The sequence below is a fragment of the Chelonoidis abingdonii genome, chromosome 9, assembly GCF_003597395.2.
Source record: "Chelonoidis abingdonii isolate Lonesome George chromosome 9, CheloAbing_2.0, whole genome shotgun sequence".
NCBI lineage: Eukaryota > Metazoa > Chordata > Testudines > Testudinidae > Chelonoidis > Chelonoidis abingdonii.
In genome coordinates, this window is record NC_133777.1 from 54,012,284 (window position 1) to 54,028,881 (window position 16,598).

Sequence of the window (16,598 nt, forward strand, 5' to 3'; positions counted from 1 at the left end):
ATAACTCATTCCAAATGGGAAATATTTTGTTCTTTTCCAGATACTCCAGGAATTTGTGAATTTCTATATAGGGACCCTTGATAATATTTAACTGAGATGCCACTCTTCTATTCCCTCCGCATGGAAGCTGTAGCTGAGAAGAGGGTAGATTGCATAAAATGAAGGGGAAAATTTTAAACCATCAGCTCAAATAAAGTATAACTGCAAATATGAATGGAAGGGCCCTGTTGGATTATTTTGGTATGCACCCTGATGAAGATTTTGACAGCAGTGCACAGTGAAATAATCTTGAAGTGCTGCCATTTAATTCTGTGCTGAATGTAGCCAATTTAAACTGCTAGAATTTTTTGACATTCCTACATTGGCAAATCTGAGTCAGCATCTTGTCGCTGCTGCAGCTTAATTCAATTTGCCAGTTTGTGCCACAAGGATGGACATATTCTTGTATTCAGTGAGACAGCTGTGAAGTATTATTAAGAGTTGCAGCCGTGGTACTGTTAGGTATGAATAGCTCTTGACGTTTTCTAGTGCTGAAATCAAATCACTAAAATATGTTTTTCCAAGATCAGCAGTTAATGTTCATTTTGTTAACCTAAAATATGCTCATTTTTAAGCATAGGTATTGTAAATACATAAGGGTTAAGTAAGCCTTCTTATATTGAAGTTGCTTTAAAAACCAATCTTATTATGTACCTTGCTTCCTGTTGCTAGGACCATTTCCTCCTCTATGCCTCTTGTCCTTATGTCCAGCCAGTGTTATCTTGCTTTAGTAACTGATTCCAGTACTGTTTAGTATTATAAATGGAGCTCTCAGTAGTGTGCTTCATTCTTGGGAAAAATCTTCTCTGCAATCTGGACTTTCCCTGCTGTTAAAATCAGATGTCTTCCATTTTAAAAGAGGCTTCAGTGTCGAGTACTTCTATTCTATCATAACGTTGGTTCAAAAGTAAGTGAGGCCTAGCTGATTATAAGTTGTTGACACGCAGTTTAACAGACATAAGTAACAGACTCAAAGTGGCTTCAGACCCTGGCAGAACAACAGATGCAAAACATGTAGACCAATGATACTCAGACCTCTGTGGTTCAGGAGCCAAATTAGCAGTCAATATTACCCAAAAGAGCCACAGTAGTGTGAATTCATTGTGTGAATTCACTATTATATCTATAATTCTCACAGTAAAATGACTGACAAAGTATTCTACAATTGGTTAATAACTTAGATTGGTTAATGATTAAATCAGTATTTTAATATCTGCTGCAGAGAGCCACAGGAGACACATTAAAGAGCCGCTTGCTGCTCCTGAGCCTCGGTCTGGGTATCACTACTGTAGATAATCAGCACCTCTCACAACATACCTTTCAAGATCTATGGGTCCTACATATGCCTGTAATATGTGGTGTACCTCATTCAGTGCACTAAATGTCCCAATAACAGTTATGTGCATGAAACAAGACAATCACCACGCGCTTGAATGAACTCGCACAGAAAAAGGATAAAAGACAAAAACATCATATCACCTGTGGGTGAATGCTTTTCACAAAGTGATCACTCTGTATCTGATCTGTCAGTTTGCATCCTCAGAGTCAGCCTGCACAACACCTTAAAAGACAAACCTGGGGGTTTATGTTCATAATGTTTCTAGACACTAATAATCATAGAGTGAATAGACACACTGGATTTATGGTTTATAACAGTCTATAACCTACTAATCCCCCCTCCCCTCAGCTTTTTTTTTTTCTCCTGTGGCTAGAGAGGTTTTAACGAGCCACTTCACTTTGAATAGTCTTTTGAAATAGGTGTTAATTACTTACGCCTTGCATCAACCTAGCTGTGGAAGTGTCTTCACTTAAATTTGGGTCCCACTGGCATAAGTGCCACTCTAAGTCGACTGAATAACACCACCCCCTGGAGCAACGTAGGGCTTATCTACACTGACAAGTTTTGTCGATGAAACTAATGCCAATATGAAAAAATTGACAAAAACAAAGTCGCCAAAGTGAGTCTACATTTGCTCCCTCTGTCAACAGATTGTGTCCGCATTCAGGGTACCATTGTTGACAGCATGAGCAATGCACTGTGGGTATGTATCCCATAGTGCCTGGTGACACCATCTGTCACTAGGTGTTGTGAGAAGGCGGAAGTGGAGCGCGGCGCATCCTGGCACGTGCAAAGTGTCCTATCATGCACTGGTTTGTGTCCTAGCCCTCCAGTGGTTTCTGGCTTCCTTTCGTGTCGTTCTGGCTTTCCTTTTGCACCGTTTTTCCAACGGTCAGTCTTTGTAGTGTGTGCCAGCATCTGCAGTGAGAGGATGAATCCCGCACTTTGCTCCTACGCACTGTTAACTGTTGTGAGGACATTGCGCATGGCAGCAGAGTTACTCACAAAGTTACTGAGAGAGGATGACTCGCAGGGACCTGAGTGTGATGTGGACAGCAGCAACTTATCAGTGCTTTTGACATTCACAGACCAGCTGCATACAGTAGACCGTAGCTTTTGGGGCTAGGAAAACAAGCAGTGATTGGTAGGATTGCATTGTCATTCAGGTGTGGGATGATGACCAGTGGGTACAGTACTTTAGGATGCATAAAGCGACGTTCATGGAGCTATGTGCTGAGCTGGCCCTTGACCTGCAGCACAAGAATACCAGAATGAGAGCTCCCCTTTCAGTAGAGAAGCGTGTTGCAATCGCTGTGTGAAAGATGGTGAATCCAGACTGCTACCGGTCAGTTGCAAATCAATTTGGAGTGGGGAAGTCCACTGTTGGGGCTGTATTACTCCCAAGTGTCCAGGGCAGTAAATTACATCCTGCTGTGGAGGACTGTGACTCTGGGAAATGTACATGAAATAGTGAATGGCTTTGCAGTGATGGGTTTCCCTAACTCTAGCAGGGCAATTGATGGCGCACACACTCCAATTTTACCGCCAGACCACCTTGCCTCTGAATACATCCATAGGAAGGGATACTTGTCCCTGGTGTTGCAGGTGCTTGTGGATCACCACGGGGGTTTCATGGACATAAATGCAGGCTGGTCAGGAAAGGTGCACGATACATGCATCTTCAGGAGCATTGCCCTGTACAGAAAGCTGCAGGCAGAGACTTTCTTTCCAGACAACAAGGTCACAGTGGGGGATGTGGAAATGCCCATAGAATCCTGGGAGACCTGACTTACCTCTTACAGCCCTGGCTCATGAAACTTTACACAGGGCACCTGGACAGCAGCAAGGAGCATTTTAACAACAGGCTAAGCAGGTGCCCCATGGTAGTCAAATGTACCTATAGCCATTTGAAAGCTTGCTGGAGGTGTTTAAATGGCAGGCTAGACCTTACGGAGGATAATATTCCCATTGTCATAGCCGCGTGCTGCACTTTGCATAATCTATGTGAATCTAAGGGTGAAATGTTTGCTCAGGTGTGGAGCACTGAGGCAGAGTGCTTGGGTGCACCGTTTGAATAGCCAGATGCTAGGGCTGTCAGGGGAGCCGACAGGGCTGCTATTAATATCATAGAGGCTTCAGGGAATCACTTTGACAATGGAGCACTAACACATCTGCTTTGGAGTTGCTTCCCTGGTGTATCCATGTACAATTTTGGGGCTCAAGATCCATGCAACAAAATGCTTTAGAAGCCTGTTCTCGAGAGTGAATTGATTGCTGTACGCTTTTGTAGAACACAGAATAAAAACTCTGTACTATTAAATACCTTAGCCTTTATTTATTGTTAAAAAAGGTAAAATCTCACAACTGTGTGTAGCTCCAGCTATCATCATGCAAGTTGTGAGAGAGGGTGGAGTGATGGGGAAACTCGAGTGTTGTAAAGTGAAAAGGAATGTGTGCGCATAGAGGGGGTGGGGTTGGCAAAGAATTGTGCACATGCTGCAGTGGATGTTGACCACGGATCTGCTCAGTCTGCAGCTGTATCAAAGACTTGAGCATCTCTGTCTGATCCTCCATAATTTTTATCATCTGCTGTGTTGCTTGCCTAACAAATGCTGCATTGGCGTCCCAACGCTCTTCGCCTTCCCTGGTCTGTGTCATCGTGCTGCAGATCTCAATGTCCATCAATATCCTGCTTGGCCATGCAGATTGGCTACACAGGGCAGTGTCCAGATCACATAAAACACTACTTGCCTTTCGCTTTTCGATTCCCTACACAAGCCACAGCAACTTACCCGGCATCTCATCTGCTTCACATAGAGCACTTCTGGAGTGGAGAAAAGTTCCTGGCTGCCTGCCCCACCGGGCAACCCTGCTGGGAGCTCCACATCCTCTTCTAGCTTCACTTCTTCATCCAGAATTTCAGCCTCCAGGGTTACCCCCTCTTTCTGCTGCCTCCGAATCCACGAGGCTATTGGTAGGATGATCAGGTGTCCCGATTTTATAGAGACAATCCCTATTTTTGGGTCTTTTTCTTATATAGACTGCTATTATCCCCCACCCTGTCCCAGTTTTTCACACTTGCTGTCTGGTCACCCTAGCTATGGGCAATTCAGCTCCTTATAGAAGCGGCAGGTCTTAGGTGCACCTCCGGAGCAATGGTTTGCCTCCTGTGCCTTATGGTACGCCTGCCTCAGCTCCTTTATCTTCGCTCTGCACTATTGTGTGTCCCAATCATAGCTCTTTTTGCACAAACCTCGAGAAATTTGCCCATATGTGTCCCGATTCCTACTGGTCAGTCGCAACAGACTCTTCTTCCCATATACTGATCAGATCCAAGATCTCAGCGCTGGTCCAAGCAGGAGCGCGTTTGGTGCGATAGTCAGCTATGCTTATCTGGAAAGCTCACATGGGAAGCCAGCAAGCAGGAAATGAGATTTAAAATTACCAGGGCTTGCAAGGGGGAGGGGTGGATAGCCTGCAGGGCAGCAGAGTTAAAACCAATAACCAGAGCGGCAGCATGGGAATTGTGGGACACTTTCTGGAAGCCAGTAAAATTGGGGAAAAAAGGCGTGGTGTCTACACTGTCTGTTTGTCGACAATAAAGGGAGGGGGAAAGACAAAAGTCTCTTGTAAGGGTGAAGGTTTTTGTCGCCAAAACAGGGCATTTTTTTCCGATAAAAGACCCATTGCAATATGTAAACTATTGCTGTTTAGTCTCCAAAAGGCAGTTTTTTGCAGCAAAACGTGTCAGTGTAGATAAGCCCATAGAGTCTCAGTCAATACAATTAGATTGATATGCAGTGTCAGTGTAGACGCTGAGTTGCTTACATTGACTGTTACGGGCCTTCAGGAGCTGTCTCACAATGCCCCAAAATGACAGTACAATTGGTACAAATGCTCTTGGCAAGAATGCAAACTGCCAACACAAGGAGTTAAACTGCTTGTGTTTTTGTAAGCTTAATAGCTGTGGTGGCTGTATGCTGACGTAAGTTAATTCAGCATAATTTTGTAGTATAGACATGGCCTAAGCTAGAGAGCTTGTCTCCCTGACTAACAGAAGTTGGTCCAATAAATGATATTATCTCACCCATCTTGTGTCTGTAGTACCTGTGACCAACACGGCTACAACAACATTGTGTACATAAGTAGCAGACAGCAGATGAGGAAATGAGGCCTCATTCATAGTGAAGACCTTTCCAGAACAAAGAGGACCTGTGTTTTGTGATTGGCTCATGTCAAGGTTCCTCCTCCACTCTGAACTTTAGGGTACAGATGTGGGGACCTGCATAAACACTTGTAAGCTTAACTACCAGCTTAGATCTGGTTTCGCTGCCACCATCCAGATTCCTCAGTGTCTGGAACACCTCCTTTTCCCCCAAAAACCTTCCTCTCCCTGTGTAGCCTTGAGAGGCTTTTTCACCAAGTTCCTGATGAACACCGATCCAACCCCTTGGATCTTAACACAAGGAGAATTTAACTATTCCCTCTCCTTTCCCCCACCAATTCCTGGTGAGTCCAGATCCAATCCCCTTGGATCTTAAAACAAGGAAAAATCAATCAGGTTCTTAAAAAGAAAGCTTTTATTTAAAGACAGAAAGATAAAAATCATCTCTGTAAAATCAGGATGGAAAATACTTTACAGGGTAATCAGATTCATATAGCCCAGAGGAACCCCCTCTAGCCTTAGGTTCAAAGTTACAGCAAACAGAGGTAAAATCCTCTCAGCAAAAAGGAACATTTACAAGTTGAGAAAACACAAGTAAGACTAACACGCCTGGCCTGGCTGTTACTTACAAGTTTGAAATATGAGAGACTGGTTCAGAAAGATTTGGAGAGCATGGATTAATGTCTGGTCCTTCTTAGTCCCAAGAGCAAACAGCCCCCAAAACAAAGAGCACAAACAAAAGACTTCCCCCTACCCAGATTTGAAAGTATCTTGTCCCCTTATTGGTCCTTTGGGTCAGGTGTCAGCCAGGTTTCCTGAGTTTCTTAACCCTTTACAGGTAAAAGGATTTTGGTGTCTCTGGCCATGAGGGATTTTATAGTATTGTACACAGGAGGGTTGTTTCCTTCCCTTTATAGTTATGACAGCTCATCTAGAAATCCAGTGTAACAAGTTATTATACATGATGTTTCCTGGAAAAGTGGAGTTGATCCAGTACAAATAATGACCAAATTTTTCTTCTTTTGAAGTCAGAGGTGAAACTCCTATCAGTCCTAGGATTTCATTGTCTAAAAAAAGCACAGAATAATAAAGTACAGATGGGGGTATGCTGTTACAACACCATTGTTCTATTAATTATGATTAAGCCTATGAGTTTGTCACTGAGGTTATGGAAGTCACAGATTCTGTGTCTTCTGCAGTGGCTAGTTCTCCTGGCTCAGGGGCAGCATCTGTGCCAGGTTCGCTGATCGCTGCTAGGGCAGTCTTGGGCCACTGAGCCCCCACCTCCATCCCAGCAGTGGGAGGGGACAGGAGGTTGGGGCACGGGAAGGGGTGAGCTGGGCTCTGGGTGACATCCCCCTCGCTCACCTGCTAAGTGGAGGTGTGGCCAGGCAGCTCCGCCTGCAGGCACCACCCCTGCAGCTCCCATTGGCCATGGCTCCCAGAGTACCCCTGGGTAAGTGCCGCCCAGAGCCCGCTTCACCCCCTCCCACACCCAAACTCTGCTGCTGCTGGGGAGGAGGGCATGGAGCCAGATAGAAAGCCTGCTGGCCCCACCAGCACCAGCAGGGGTCCCAGGCTGCCCATCCCTTCCCCTCCTCCCCAGCACCAGTGGGGGGGTCTCGGGCTGTACACCGCTGCCTGTCCCCTCTCCCCCTGCATGCAGCCAGGCCTCCCTCCCTCAGCACCCGTGGGGTCCCCGGGCACCATCCCCACGCAAATTTTATTCACTGGTATTTTTAGTAAGAGTCATGGACATGTCAGGGACCATGAATTTTTGTTGACTGCCCATGACCTGTCCTCGACTTTTACTAAAAGTACCCATGAATAAAATGTAGCTTTAATTATGATGTATTTGAGAAAATTGATGTTGATGGTCACAGAAGACTAAGATTTCCAATCATTGGGCAGAATACAGGTCGTCTTGTGAAAAGTGTAAATTGTAAGTTTTTTCACTTACTACTTTTTTTTCAGACATGAAGAAAATGTAGAGGCATCAGTAAACTCTGTAGAAGATGTGAAAACATTTAACACCCAGGCTGCAGCTCCAGCTGAGGAGGAAGTTAAACCTGCAGCTGATGATAATCCTTTTCCAGAGCCCAGAATCCCCTATCCTTATGTCTCTAGTCTAACTGAGAAGGAGCAGAAAACATATTTATACCTAATGACTAAGTTTTCAAAAAACCCTTTATCCTACCAATTTATTGCAACACATCAAAGAGAATATTCCCAGTATTTGGTAAGTGTTAAAATTGTCTTTTCTCCTAATATTCCTTGCTGTAATAATCCAAGGAAAATTTTCTAAAAATCATTTGTGATAAAATTTAATTGTAATAATTATAAGTCCTTAAACATTTCCAGTTCCGACATGTTTTATCTCCCCAACAATGACATTTGATTTTTTTTTTAAAGGTAACTAAACATGTACATTGTTGTTTTACTGAGGCTTTTTTAGGATAGTTGATGTCACGTTATTCTAAAAATATAGTTGAATAGTTGCCTTGATGCCTCCTGCTTTCCTGAGTCAGTTGCTATGCTGGTAGTTATAGAAGAATTAAAGTGATGAAATAACTCCGCTTAGTACCGTAAAATAGGTACTAAGCGGAGGACACGTAGAATTTCATAATGTCATGGACAAATGTTTTAACTGTATTAGAAGTTAGAAACATCATGATGGCTCTGTCCTTCTGTGATGGGTTGTTTAGGTCCGGCGACCCCGCCACATCCCGCCCCAGAAAAGGACAGTAGAGAGGTCCCTCAAGCTGCTTAGAGCAGCTGTGTGAGAAGCAGCCAATCAGGGCCCAGAAATCTAGTATAAGAAGAGCTGCAGGGCCAGAGCAAGATCAATTCCTTGCTAGAGCTGGAGGAGCGTGGATGGTGCATCTGGTTGGCTGAGGGAGCTACAGGACCTCAGGCAAAGCAATGCTGGCAGAGGCCTGGGGGGAGGACACAAAGGAGTTCCAGCCTGGCTCCAGGCCTCATAAGTCTTCAAATATGTTAAGGACTGTTATAAAGAGGATGGTGATCAATTGTTCTCCATGTCCACTGAAGGTACGACAAGAAATGATGGGTTTTGTCTGTAGCAAGGGGGATTTAGATTAGAGACCAGGAAAAACATTCTGACCATAAAGATAGTTAAGCGCTTCTAAGGGAGGTGGAATCCCCGTCATTGGAATGCCCATCATTGAAGGTTTTTCAGGTTAGACACACCCCACCACAGTGGTCTAGATGTTCTTGGTCCTGCCTCTCGAGGCTCTTTCCAGCCCCACATATCTATGATTCTGTATGCTGATTATATTTTAGGCTGCATCCCGTAATACAAGACTCACTCATTAACACCATTGGAGACCTTCATGTTGACCTTCAGTACTGGACATAGCAAGTAGTCTACTCACTGGAGTAGAAATGCACAAATATTCACTCTTTTAGGTCTTGGCAAAAATGTTTTAGACAATGAGCTACTGTATTTCCTTTTCATGCTGGATGGATGCATCGTTAGGTTTGAGTCCTGTAAGTGGCATTAACTGATTCATTGGCTGTGGCTATTGCTCTGTTACATAGATAGTCCTGCGATTCCTTGTTTATGGCAATTCTATTCTCTGATGTTGTGACAATGGATATATCTACATTAGAAAAATGAGTACCCATTTTTTCCAGCAACAAGCCTAGTGTGCTATTGTTAGTAGCAGTGTAGGTGCTAATGTAGACAGGGCTCATGTCAGCTTGCTCTGACAGTGCCCATGCTTCACTCTCCTTGGTTAAACTAATATTTGTTGCAGGGAGGAAGCTTCTTTTCTTAAGGAAATAGGCTCCAATCCTGTAAGCTTCTTTTGTGTTGACTTCAGTGGAGGTGTACAAGGATCTACCAGTATAGAATATCTAGTGAGGTCTGGGCTATTATGTCTTCAGTTCTTTACCGAGATACCTGCATTGCCTTTCTAGATATGTCACTTCTTGTGTGATGTAAAGAACCTACTGAATGCTTTGTAAATATGCAGTGAGATGTGTAAATCCATCCTTTATAATAATGGTTGACATTTACATTTACAATTTCAGTTAAGTTATGGAGTGGGGTTTTTTTGTTTTTTCTTGCTATCTCAAAATGGGACTTTTTTTTTGGTCTCCTTTCTTGTTACAGCAAATGAAAGAATTTCTGAACAGTGAAATTGCAGAATTTTTGAAATTTGCACAAAATGCAGCCAAGAGTTGTGTTCAGGATTATGATACCATCTCTGCGGATGCACTGCTTTATATTGAGGTAACAGAAATGTTTGTGTATCCGTTCATTCATTGAATAAATAGATGAAAATATTGGTGGGGGGGAGATAACATACTAGCCAGGGATGATCAGACATGCATAGTATAAATTCAGTACACTGAGGTAATTGAATGTAAATAAAGAAGTGTAGTTTGCCATCAATGAAGCATTCAGTGTCCCTTTGGCAGCAGCTGGGGCTCCCCCGTTAAGCAGGCCCATCAAACTCTCACCCTAACAAGCCCTATCTCCTTAAACCTGGACCCCTCTCTGATAAGCCCCCCACACCCAGACCCCCAGCCAGCTGCACCCGGATCCCCACACACTCACACCTGCCAAGCCCCGCATCCTGAGCCCCAATCACCATCACGTGGATCCCCTGAAGAGCTCCATTACCCCTGCACCTGGAACCACCACCCCCCGCCCCCCCAACGAGCCCCTGTGCATCCAGATCTCCCACTGAGCCTCCCGTATCCAGATTGCCCCACACAGAAACCTCTTGCTCCACACCTGGATCCCCCCACACTAAGGCCCTCCTCACTTGGATCCTGTTCGGTTGAGCCTCCCCAGCTACGCCTGGTGTGTCTGGCACAGCTGCTCAGGGCCCCAAGGTGTTTCTGGGGCAGGCCCAGCCCTTGCACTTTGTCAGGGTCAAGTGCAGCCTCACTGCCAAGTCCCTGTACAGGGGGAGGTGGGAGCTTCAGGATGATCTTCCCACCTCAATGCAGCCAGTGGTCTGTGCTCCCTACTTCCATGCTGGAGCCACATTTGTTTATTGACAAATAAAATTTGCAGAACTTTAAAATATTGTGCACAAAATTTTAGTTTTTTGGCACAGAATTCCCTCGGAGTATGAGATAAGACTTTGCTATACCTCCTTGGACTCACTCAAAATCACTATCATAGAAAAGTAAAGGCAGTGTTAGCTATCTGATGTTATATGTCATAGTGAACTAGGGTGAAGGCAGCCCTCTGTTAGTTCCCAGGTATTTTCTGTTATGGTGGTACGTATTCCTTTAGAACTGTTAAATAATGAATGGCAAAAATAAGAGCATCGTAAGAATATGAAGGGCAAGAGCTGAATTTCTGTCTTATTCCTGCACTAATTTGCAGTGGGAGGAGAATGGGGAGGGGGGTGAATATGAAATTGGCAAATATAAATTTTAATTAAAAGTTGTTGTTTATTAGAGATAAAGTGGAGAAAGTACTATAAAATAAAATATTTTGATAATGGTGTATATTTCTAGTAGTGATTTACCTTGACATGAAATAGCCTATTATTGTGTTAGAATGGTAAACTTTTCCAGATGGAAAATGTTTTACTTTCTGTCTTATAGCACAGAGCACTGTGTCGGTCCATGCATAATAATAATTATAATATTTGTTAGTGAGTAGTTAGTTCGACTAAATTTAGTAATGAGACTGATCTTATTTCACCTTAACATTTTCTTGTTTTGCAGTTTCTAGTACGCAAGACAGATTTGTTCTGTAGTTGAGAAATAGTTTGGGTAGACACAATGATTAGAATCCCGTTCTACATTATAGCTTTGTTTCACAAAAGAAACTATAAGGAATAAAAACATGGATTTGTTTAAAATTGAGATTAGCCTTCATTTGGTATATACCTTGTTATATGTTGTCTATTGTTGCAGTTTGTGTCCTTTTTTTTTTTTTTTTAAGCAGGGGACCCTACACCTGGTCGCAAAATGCAGCTTCGTTCCTCCATGTCTTTTACTCTGTGATTTATATTTAACAAAATTACTTGCCTCCAGTCATCTTTGAAGCAGCCATTGTGGACAGAGAATGGAATAATTTTTAGTAGGTGCAAGTAATGAATTACTAAGGTCCCTGAGTACGTGATGTGAAACTAGTGTAATTTGTCTCCGCATTCAGGGTTCATGTGCAAATGAATGTGTTTCCACAGGGGACATTCCCCTACTCTTTACCCTTGCATCTTTCACCTGAAGGCTACGTAAAATAGATACCATGAAAAAAGAATGATTAACGGTGTTTCAGGAGTCCAACTAGAAGGCTGAGCCTACAAAGAAAGTTGCTTATTTGCTGAGAGAAAGACTTAACTAGTTCAGTGTAAACTGATAGACCTAAACATGTATTTACAGATTGGTATCTGAATAAAAATGATCCTTTTAAATACCCCTTATGCTGTCATATATACTGTATCAACAGTGATTATTACAGCTCCATAGACTTCTTGCATTAGTAGTAATAAATATTTATTTGCATTCTACCCAAAACTCCAAAAGTTTTCTAAGAGCTTTTCCCTCTCTGTGCTAATTCCAATATAACAGAACAACAAATGTTACCTGTGGATCTCAAATACCTACAGGTGACTTAGCTGGCTTGTTAAAGAAGAAAAAAAACACATTGGATTTATTTTTAAAGGATTTTAAAATTGGGGAAAATATGGGAGATAGGAGGAGCACCTTAATCTGTTTCCCTGCTGTTGTTTGTTCCTGCCTCATCCTCTGCAGAACCTCCAAAACAAGATCATAGGAACTTTTAGCCACTTTTGAAATTATAAATTCATGGTATTTTATGCAGTGGAAAAACAACAGCCACAAAAAAAAAAACAATTAAGCACACTTGTATTCTATACTTTTTTATTTTGTGTTTGTACAGTGCCTAGCATTCTGAGGCCCTGGTACATGACTGGGGCATGTAGGTGCTACCACAATACAAATAATAACTGAATAAGTTTCTCCACCCCATTTTTATTATCAAGACCTGTTTCATTTCCCTAAAACATTTCATCTGTACCAGTAGTCTTTGGTTCTACAATACTTCCGAGCTTTCTGGATCAGAGTAATCTATAATGTGGTAAGGTACCAAACGCTTTTATGATAAATTTCAGAATATACTTTCTTCTACTCGATTCTGACAGTTGATTAATTTAGATTGTCTAGATCAGTATTCTGAACAATCCTTTCTTAAATAAACCCATACTGTTCTCTGCCTTTAATAATTTTCACACTTGTAGATGTTTCCAGTATCTTTCCTCTAGGGAACTAGGCCTGCAGTTGTTTAATTTTTCTCTATTCTCCCTTGATCCCTCACTAAATATGGAAAACTAAATTAGTTCTTTTAATACTGCCTCTAGTCTTAAAACCAGCATATAACTTAGCTAAAGGCTTTCATATTCCCTTACTAGTTCTTCTGAATTTTGGAATGTAATTCTTCCAAGTTTGGCATGTTTCCATGTTTTACCATTATAATGGCTTCCTTATCTAGTTTCAGCAATCGCAAAGCTTTTTTTCACACATGCCCCATGCAGAGAATCATGTCCCATTATCTGGTAGCAGCTTATTTTCTGCTACCTTTATAAAGAATGGTATGATGGTATACTGTAGTCTCGCACATTTTACAGTTGGAGAAACTGAGGCCTGTGAAATCTAAGACCAGCTTGAAAATGTTGTCCTTATACAAACTCCTCCTGTTTTTGTAGCTGCAAATGGGTAAGCGCAGTTAAGGTGATTTAGTAGTTTCAGTACCTGATTTGTGGGCATAATCAAATACTTAGACTTCCAGGTGACTTTAATTGCATTTGTGCCCACAATTTGTGAATATTTTTGAAGACCGGTTTTTAAAAATCTGGACCCAGTGATTTGCCAAGGATCACACGGTGACTCGGTGCCAGATCCAAGAATAAATCTACATCTTGCAACTTCCATTCCTGTCTCTTAACCACAAGATATTCTCTCTCTCTCTCTAGGTTATCTATTCCTTCCTCCATCACATTATTATTTGAGCACCTACCCATCTCCTTTCTGTGGCAGTGCTTTAAGAAAAACAACAAGTAGCCTCCTACCAACCTCATTTTTTACTTTTTCCTTTTGTCACAAGCTGTTAAACTGAATTCTAAAGAAGAATAAAGAAATTTTTAACAAATCCCTTCTCAGAAATGGATGAAATAAATGTTCTTTCTCATAGCTGAAAATACAGGCAGATGTAACTTTTCCAGCAGCATTCTAATTTTTATGAAACTGTTATGGTATTGATACATAGGCTATGTAACATCCCCCCCCCCTTTTTTTTTCTTTAGCAATTTCTGAGTGCTTGTATTGGACATGTGAAGAAGTACCCTGAATTTTACATTCTCCATGAAATCACTGGTATCATGGGAGGCAAATTTAGCACAGAATTGACCTTGAAGCTGGAGAAAACTCTGCTTGCATTGGTAACATCTCTCTCTCTCATAAAATTTTCTGATAACTTGAATTAAACATGCATTATATTATGTAATACTACATTGATTGAGATCATTCTTCCATGCTTGGACTGTAGGTTACAACTTGCAAGACACATTGCTTAGGTCAGGGGTGGGCAAACTTTTTGGCCCAGGGGCCACATTGGGGTTGCAAAACAGTATGGAGGACCCAGTAGGGAAGGCTGTACCTCCTCAAACAGTCTGCCCCCGCCACCTATTTGCCCCCTCCCACTTCCTACCCCCTGACTGCACCCCTCAGAACCTCTGACTCATCCAACCCCCCTGCTCCTTGTCCTCTGACCGCCCCCTCCCGGGANCCCTTATCCAACCCCCTCTACCTGTCTCCTGACTGCCCCTAACTGCCCCCCTGGGACTCCACTCCCCCCCTCCACCCCCAGCCCCTTTTGTAATGTGGTTCTGCGAACATGGGCGGAGTACTCAGGAGGAGCAGGAGCAGCCACACAGCTGGACAGAAGCGGTGGTTTCTCCTTCAAAGTGCAGCTTCTCTCCAGCCAGCTGCGCGGCCTGCCGGTGCTCCTCCTGAGTCCTCCGTCTGCGTTCCCTGCGCTCCAGCCACCCTCGCCTCCTGCCTGCTCCACTGCCCCCACAGTGCAGTCCCTCCCCTCCATGGGGTTTGTGCCGGTGCTGAGCTGCCCAAGTGCCCAGCCCTGGTCCCCCTGTTGTTGGAGGGCCCGTGCCAGGGCACCCCTGTGTTCATTGGCAAATCTGCCCTGAGCCACGCCGCCCAGCCAGAGCCAGCCACACTGCCGGCACAGGGAGCTGAGGCTGGAGGGGAAGGGGAGACAGCAGGGGAGGGGCGAGGGTGGCCAGGAGCTCAGGAGCTGGACAGGATGGCCCCACGGGCTGTAGTTTGCCCACCTCTGGCTTAGGTAATAAGTACATTATCTTGGAGACTGGAAGGTAACTGTTCTATATGAATATTTCTAAAATATGAGAATCATAAATTTTTAGAGGGAATTTATCTGAACAATATTTTCATTCTAAAAAAATCTAATATAAAATCCCAACACTGATGCCAATAAATGTCTGATACCGCTTTATTTTATTCAAGGGAAAGGCAAGATTTGTTAAAGTATTGTCACCTGTCATGCATACGCAACTACAGCTATCTGTAGATTATAAAACTGCAGCATCTGTTGCAACTCCAGAACAGAAAGCTTCTGCTCTGCACGATGTGAGTAACTATTGTTGTTATAATGTATGTAATAATGTAATTCATATCATTCTTTTTAGTGGTGCACGATCAATGTAGCGTTTCTGTTACAACAATCATCCTACTATTTTTAAAGTTTGAAATAGCACTAATAGCCTAATCCGATGCTCACTGCAGTAAATTCCATTCGTTTCAGTAGACATTGGGTGAGGCCCTTATATAGCTGACATGTTGGCTATCTATAACCTCTTATGAATTTAGATAGAGCTATTGTTTGCAGTACTCTGGTTAAAGATCTATTTTTGTACTAATTAAAAATTATCTTTTTTGTATTTAAATATCAATATGTATGTAATAAAGAGTTTAATTATACAAAAAAATGAGGTTACAAAGGATTTTTTTTTCTCATTATGGGAATTTATTTGTCACAGAATGTGAACTCAGACTTTGAGTTAAACAGTTTATTAGGCTATATGCTAGATTATTTCCTGAAAAGATATCTTAAATTATTGCTAGTAGCCTTACATAAACAAAGTGATAAGACGCAGTTGTCTCCTATCACAGATGCCGTGTGATGTGGCTCTTTTAAAAAAAATAAATTATTCTACATAACTTGTTGTACACTAATATAGGAGTTATGTTCCGGGTTGTGCACTGGCCATTTAAGAGACCCAGAGATTTTGGAGGGTTAGGGCTTGGAAATGTCTCAGAGGTGCAAGAGGAGAAGTCAGGAAGAAACTATTAACATGTCCCATGGTTCATCAAAGGGTAGTCTGGCTGCTGTGAACTACATATAGTTCACTGGCAAGAACCTTGAAAGAAAGGAAGAAATAGCTAGTGGTTTCTCCTTCTCCCCTACATTCTTGTACTGTCCTGAACTGCTCTTGAGCTCCTCACATTGCCATTTCTGATCTTTCCAGCTCTCATCATCTCATCACCCCATGCTTCCAAGTTCCTCATGCTTGTGTAGATCCATAAGCATAATTCCTGGCAAGTTTCATAATCTTAATTCTTTATTTCTTGTGTTTATTATATTTGGATTATGTGTTTAACATTCGTGAAAGGTAATATTTACTCAGATCACTGGTGTGTGCCTGCATATTTAACTTCACCATGCTTTTTTTTTGTGTGTGGGAACTGTTAATGCTATTTCTGGGCCCATTGTCATAAATAGATAGCTAAGGGTTAAGGTTTCTTTCACCTGTAAAGGGTTCACAAAGAGAACCAAACACCTGACCAGAGGACCTATCAGGAAACCGGATTTTTGAAAGCTCAGGGGAGGGAATGTTTGGGTCTTTGTCTTTATCTGTCTCTCAGCTATGAGAGGGGATTTTTTTCTTTCTTTCTATCTTCAAGCTTCTAATCTTCAGTTTCAAAGTTGTAAGTACAAAGGTAGAAAAA

The 16,598-nt window shown here is 42.5% G+C and overlaps 1 protein-coding gene across 2 annotated transcripts in view; it reads left to right on the top strand.

The window, feature by feature from the left end:
* ICE2 (interactor of little elongation complex ELL subunit 2) overlaps window positions 1-16,598 on the top strand; it is a 52,868-nt gene that overhangs the window by 8,130 nt on the left and 28,140 nt on the right. The window contains exons 3-6 of one of the 2 annotated variants that reach the window (XM_032798509.2): window positions 7,518-7,782; window positions 9,682-9,801; window positions 13,859-13,993; window positions 15,096-15,218. In XM_032798509.2, the coding sequence (XP_032654400.1) occupies window positions 7,518-7,782; window positions 9,682-9,801; window positions 13,859-13,993; window positions 15,096-15,218 (643 nt within the window). The remainder of the gene's footprint in view (window positions 1-7,517; window positions 7,783-9,681; window positions 9,802-13,858; window positions 13,994-15,095; window positions 15,219-16,598) is intronic. The other variant, XM_075069561.1, reaches the window with a different exon arrangement.